General features: G+C 54.6%; 1 protein-coding gene across 1 annotated transcript in view; it reads right to left on the bottom strand.

The window, feature by feature from the left end:
• Positions 1 to 1,583: 1,583 nt before the first annotated feature.
• The window catches only part of LOC134343000 (potassium/sodium hyperpolarization-activated cyclic nucleotide-gated channel 3-like), a 78,694-nt gene continuing 74,104 nt past the window's right edge, over positions 1,584 to 6,173 (bottom strand). Inside the window, exon 8 of the mRNA XM_063041786.1 lies at positions 1,584 to 5,031. Coding sequence (XP_062897856.1) covers positions 4,142 to 5,031 — 890 coding nt within the window. The 3' untranslated portion in view covers positions 1,584 to 4,141. The remainder of the gene's footprint in view (positions 5,032 to 6,173) is intronic.

Genomic DNA, 6,173 nt, shown 5'->3' with positions numbered 1-6,173 from the left:
CAACCCTCCTCCTTTGGCAGCGGGGTTAGGGAGCGTCCACGGTGTTTGTGTGTGTTTCTATATTTGTCAATGTATTTGTGTATCTCTGTATGTATGTCCATCTCTCACTATATGTCCATCTGTGTGTGTGTGTGTGTAAGTGTCTCTGTGTCTGTATGTGTGTATCTCTCACTGTGTATCTGAGTAGATGTGTGTGTGTATCGCTCCCCTGCACACCCAAAGGGTTGCTTGGTATTGGAAAACCCAGGCTCCCAAAGCCCCAGGTGCGTGTAGCTGTAACCACAGCAGCCGCGGTAGCTAGAGCAGGAATGAAATAGCTTGGATCTTGAGTTGCTCAGTATTAGCGAGGAAGTAGGAGGGTCTGCAGGACCCAGGGGAGTCCGGTCGAGGCAGGGAGCTGGGGGGGGGGCGGGGGCGGGGGTGGTGGAGCAGTTCTGTATCTGTACACTAGGTGGCAGGCTGTCCCCACACTGGAACCACTGCGCAGGAAGCCGTCTGGGCCATCCCCGCAGACTTGCATATACCAGCCAACCCATTGCCCCCACCACCCACCTCCCCAACCCAGCATCCAGTCCACTCGAGATCTGGGCTGTCGTTCCCAGAGGAGGGGCAGCATGGTGGAAGAGAGGTCTCATCAGTAAAGCAGCACCCTGCCCCAACTCCCTTGGATTCAGTTCCTTCCTAAGCAGCCCGGGTTCTTACCCCCCATTATTGCTCAGTGACCTTGGGATGAGAGAAGGGGCAATCAGCCAGGGTTCTTGTTCCCTCTCACTGCTCAGTGACTCTGGGGTCAGAGAGGAGGGAACCAGCCAGGGTTCCTGTTCCCCGTCCCTGCCCAGTGACCCCAGGATCAGAGATAGAGAGGGAGGGAAACAGACAGGATTCCTGTTCCCCATCACTGCCCAGTGACCCTGGGGTTAGAGGGGGAGGAGGGAATCAGGGTTTCTGTTCCCTGTCCCTGCCCAGTGACCCCGGGGTTAAAGAGAGAGGGAATCAGCCAGGGTTCCTGTTCCCCGTCCCTGCCCAGTGACCCCGGGATTAGAGAGAGAGAGAGAGAGAGAGAGAATCAGCCAGGGTTCTTGCTCCCCATCACTGACCAGTGACCTCGGGGTTAAAGAGAGAGGGAATCAGCCAGGGTTTCTGTTCCCTGTCCCTGCCCAGTGACCCCAGGGCTAAAGAGAGAGGGAATCAGCCAGGGTTCCTGTTCCCCATCACTGCTCAGTGACCCCCCCCCCAGCCCAGGGTCAGAGAGAGGGAGAGAGAGAGGAGGGAATCAGCCAAGGTTCCTGTTCCCCATTATTGCCCAGTGGTTCCTGCCCCTGACCCATGTGTTCTCCCACTTCAGACTGCAGTGTTCGATAAGACAGTGGGATTTGGTCAATCACTGCTGATTTGTAGGCGTACTAGACGCTTTTGTGTTTATTTACATGGTTTTGCTGTTACAAAGATCTGTTTTTAAATTTCTGAATCAATTATATACAACAGGTAAAATAAAAAAAAATCTCCCCTGCAGTATGAACCCTACCAGCTATGTACACAGAAAGATTAAACATTTAAAAAAAACGTGTGTGCGCCAGAGAGAATGTTTGGGGTGGGGAGGGAGGGGGGCGTTAATGCACATGAGCGACCATGCCTGGGGTGGCTGGGATCTTCGCAAGGTCCAAAGACCCTTGTTCCCAGCTAGACCCCGAAACCATCCACTGGCTACCTCACCCTGAGACTTCGTCACCTGGGTAGGAACCCTAAGTGAGGTAGGCTGTGCCCGTCCTGAAACAGTTCACTGTTAGCAATCCCCAGAGGCTCGATAACTCTCGAATGTAACTCCTCCATAATGGGTCTTCTCCCTCCCATCCCGTTCTTTCCTCTTCTCTCCTCCGCCCCATCCTCTTCAACCCCCGGGCTATAGGGCACATCCATGTTGATGGGGAAGGAAGGATTTTGACCTCTGAGGGATTTGCCAGCTTAAAGACTATGACTGGGGTTGGGGGCCACAAGGTGGGGAATCTGGCTGTTTCACAGCCAGGGGAAGGTTACAAGGCGAGCCTTTCGAGCTGTCCATGCCTACAAAGCAGTCTGTCACGTCTCATGGACTGAGAGTTGTCTCATCCTGGTACCACACCAATCTTTTTGGAACCAATGTTTTGGCTGTGGGCACACTCTCCCAGCCCAGAGGGCCTGGGCCCTCCATCAGATCAAAGCAAGGTTTCTCGATTCCCAGGAAACGGGAAGCTGGAACCTGGAGTGAAAAAAAAAACAAACTTCTGGAGGATCTCAATGGGTCAGGAGTGAGGGCCTCCAGCTGGCATGCCAACCGTTCCTTTCCCTCTACAAATGCTGCTTGGCCCAACGAGTTTCTCCACCAGATTTTTTTTTGTGTGTGTGTTCAACTGAGTTGCAGCCTTGCCTGTTAACAGTTCAGCAGACCGGGAGTCACATCTGTGTATATGCATGTGACCATATGTGTGTACCTGCCTCTGATAGCTCGTCCAAACCACTGGTGTCTCGGCTGTGTGATGTACATGTGCTCATGACCTGTCTGTGTGTACAAACTTTCTAGTAGTTATGCTCCCATTGAGACTGTGTGTGGGCTGTGTATTGCCTGTCGATATGTGTGCCCATGTACGTATGTGATACTGTTTCTATGTATGTTTGTGTGTTACTGCATGTGTGTGACTGTATACGCGTGTCTGTCTGGTTCACTGTGTCTGTCAGTTCTGCTGAAGTGTCTCGGCCTGAAACATCGATAGTACTCTTTTCCAAAGATGCTGCCTGGCCTGCTGAATTCCTGCAGCATTTTGTGTGTGTTGTTTGGATTTCCAGCATCTGCAGATTTTCTCTTGTGTGTGTGTGTGTGTGTGTGTGTGTGTGTGTGTGTGTGTATGTCTGTCAGTGCCTGTGTGTGTGTGTGTGTGTGTGTGTGTATATATGTCTGTCAGTGCCTGTGTGTGTGTGTGTGTGTGTGTGTATGTGTGTGTGTGTGTGTGTGTGTATGTCAGTGCCTGTGTGTGTGTGTGTGTGTGTGTGTGTGTGTTTGTCTGTCTGTGCCTCTGTGTGTATGTGTGTGGGGATGTTTTACCAGCAGCAGTGGACAGGTTTTCCCTCGAGCCCCCTGCTCCCTGTTCTGCCTTACTTGAGCCACCAAGCCATCACTCACCCCACCTGAACCTCTCTCATTGCCCCCGGCTGACATCAGACCCTTTCAGCTGGCTGGGCACAGCCTCCTGTTGCTGGGTTACTGCTTCCTGTTGGACCCACTTCCCTGACCAGCAGCTCGAAGGTGATTTCAGGGTGAACCAGGGCAGTAAACTCAGAGCCTGTAGAGGGAATGGAGGTGGGGATGGTGTTTTGGGAGATGACTGTGGACTCTACCCCAGAAAAGGGGCAAGGAAGGGGTCTGCAGGCGGACACACGTTACATTCTATCCACAGACAGCACAACCACCGAACACAGACACCACGGTGTACAACACGCCACACACACCCACACACACACACACACATCCACACGCCCACACACACACACATGTTGGTTGGAAGCCCCTCTCGCCAACCAAAGCCCGTTGGGAGGGGACAGTCGGTTTCAACAGGGACTGGAACTCCACTTCCCACCACCCGGTCCTGGGAGAAAGAGGGGCTCTGGCCGGCCGCATTCAGCCCAGGACGGTGAAGGGGGGAAATCACTGGGGCTGCCCCTTCCGAGGGCTTCTCACTATCTGGTTGCAGCGCTAGACACCGGCTGGACATAGGATGTCTGCGTGGGAACTCCTCGCCCCCACCTACACCCACGCCCAGTTATCACTCTATCACCTCTCTCCTCATCCTCTCTCTCCTTTGCTTCTCTCTGTCCCTCCTTATCTCCCTGTATTTATCGTTCCTCTCTCTCTCCCCATCCCCTTTTGCCTTCTATCCCTCCCCTTGCTCTTTCTCCTTCTATCCCTCCTCTTTCTATTTCTTCCCCCTCTCTTTCTCCTTCTACCTCTCCTCTCTCCTTCTTTCTCCTCCCTCTGGTCTCCTCTCCAGGATGGGAGGACCGGCTCCTGGGCCCAGTGTATGGATGCTTCGGTTGGGAGGCGAGAACATCTCCCGCCGACAGTCCCATTCGCCCCTCCGGGGCAGCTCCCTGTCCTCCCTCCCCCGTCCCCCTACATGTTGGATGGCAGTTTGGGGATCTCCGCATCGGGCTCTGAGCTGAAGGTAACCGAGCCTTTCCGACCCGGTCCCGACTCCTTGACCGTCGGCCCACCACGGGCCCCTGGGCCGCCAACACGGCCCAGCAGGGCAGAGACGGAGGCGGAAGAGAGCTGGGCGATGTTGCCCGCCGATTTGCGGGCCAAGGGAGCTTGCTCCCGCTCGGCCGGGAGCGAGGAGGCCTTGTGAGGCAGGGCGGGCTGGGAGGCGGAGAGGGGTCGGGCCCCCTGGCTCAGGCCCTGGCCTCCAGCCCTTTGGCCCGGCTGCTGGGCGGTGAGGCTGGGTGAAGCGGCTGGAGGCTGCCCGGGGACACCGGCCACCCTGGACAGGCTATAGTGGAAGGTTTTGGCAGAGAGGGGGCTGTGGGCCGGGCTGCTGCCCCCCACTTGTTGCAGCAACGAGGCCGAGCCTGATGGGGCTCGTGGCTGCCGGGCCTTTGGGACATCGGGCCCTGGGGAGCCTGCTGACGGGGTCTGTGCCCGGGAGGCGCCTGCTGAGGCCTGCTGTGGGGGCCGGCGAGCTTGCTTGGGCTGTGCACTGTCGACGGGGAGCGGGGCCGGGGGCAGGAAGATGGCAGCGGGCAGGTTGTGCTGGTGGGTGAGGGCAATGGCGACGGAGGTGGTGGCAGCCGCCGTTTGGAGCGGGGCGTGCACCAGCGGCGCCCAGATGAGCGGCTTGCCGCGCAGCTCCTGTGCAGCGTTCATCAACTGGCGCTCCTGTATGGTATGCGCCATGTCCCGGTCGTGCTTGACAATCTGCTGGATGATCTCGTTGTCCCGGTGATTGATGGAGCCCGAGTTGGAGCCTTCTGCTCCCTTGCGCAGCAGCACCGAGTTCTTCTTGCCTAGGGTAGAAGGGAGGAGGTGTGGAGAGAGAGTAGGGAGGAAGGAGAGGAGGGGAGGGAGAGAGAAATGGGAGATGGAAGGGTGAGGGAGAGAGTGAGTTTGAGGAAGAGCAGGGAAAGTAGACGGAATGGGAGAGGGGGTAGGGAGGGTGAAAGGGGAGGGGGAAGAGGAAGGGAGGGGGAGTGAAGGTAGAGGTGAGGGTAAGGAGGGAGAGAAGGAGAGAAAACACAGGCAGAGTTTCTGAGAGGGGGGTATGAGAAGCATAGTGGTCGACACTCAAGAAGGGAATGAACGGCGACTCACTATCATCATCACGATCTGGTACGATTCCATACTAAAAGGTCAAGTTTATTGTCATACATGCACAGACATGAAAAACTTAGCATCATGGGTACATATTATCAGATAAGCTCACAAGAAAAACGTGAACAACCTTTACAAGAAAGAACACAATTTGAGTAAAAACGAAGTCCATTTTAGTGCAAAATATTGCTAAACTCTGGCAATAAGGATTGCACAGGATGGTTCAAGAACCAAACGGTTGGAGAGCAGTTGCTGTTGAACCTGCTGGTGTGGGACCTCGGACTTCATGCATAGATGTAAGAAGCTACAAAAAGTTCAAATTCAATGCAAAAAAAAAAGACTTACAAAATCCTGAGGGAGAGGTTAGACAGGCTGGGCCTTTACTCCTTGGAGTGTAGGAGACTGAGGGGTGATCTCATCAGAGGGGTGTAGTTAGGGTGAACCATCTTTATTCCAGGGTTGGGGAATCAAAAACTAGAGGAAGTAGTTTAAAAGTTGAAGGTGAAAGGTTAACTAAGCTCTGAGGAGCAGAATTTTGTACACATCAGGCAATAGATACGAGGAACCCAGCTCGAGGAAATCTGCAGATGCTAGAAATCCAAAGCAACACTCGCAAAATGCTGGAGGAACTCAGCAGGTCAGGCAACATCTATTTCTCTTTCTCTTTCACCAATCAACCTCCCAGCTCTCTCTTCACCCTCCTCCCCATCTCCCGGTTTCACTTATTGCCTGCCAGCTTGTGCTTTCCCCTCCCCCTCCACTTTCTCACTCTGATTTCTCTCCTTCCTTTCCAGTCCCGAAGAAGAATCTGGCCTGAAGTGTCATCTCTTCACTCTTT

The sequence above is a fragment of the Mobula hypostoma genome, chromosome 2 (genome assembly GCF_963921235.1).
Source record: "Mobula hypostoma chromosome 2, sMobHyp1.1, whole genome shotgun sequence".
In the NCBI taxonomy this organism is placed as follows: domain Eukaryota; kingdom Metazoa; phylum Chordata; class Chondrichthyes; order Myliobatiformes; family Myliobatidae; genus Mobula; species Mobula hypostoma.
The sequence above is the reverse complement of the archived record's forward strand: the minus strand, read 5'-3'. Positions and strand labels throughout refer to the sequence as shown.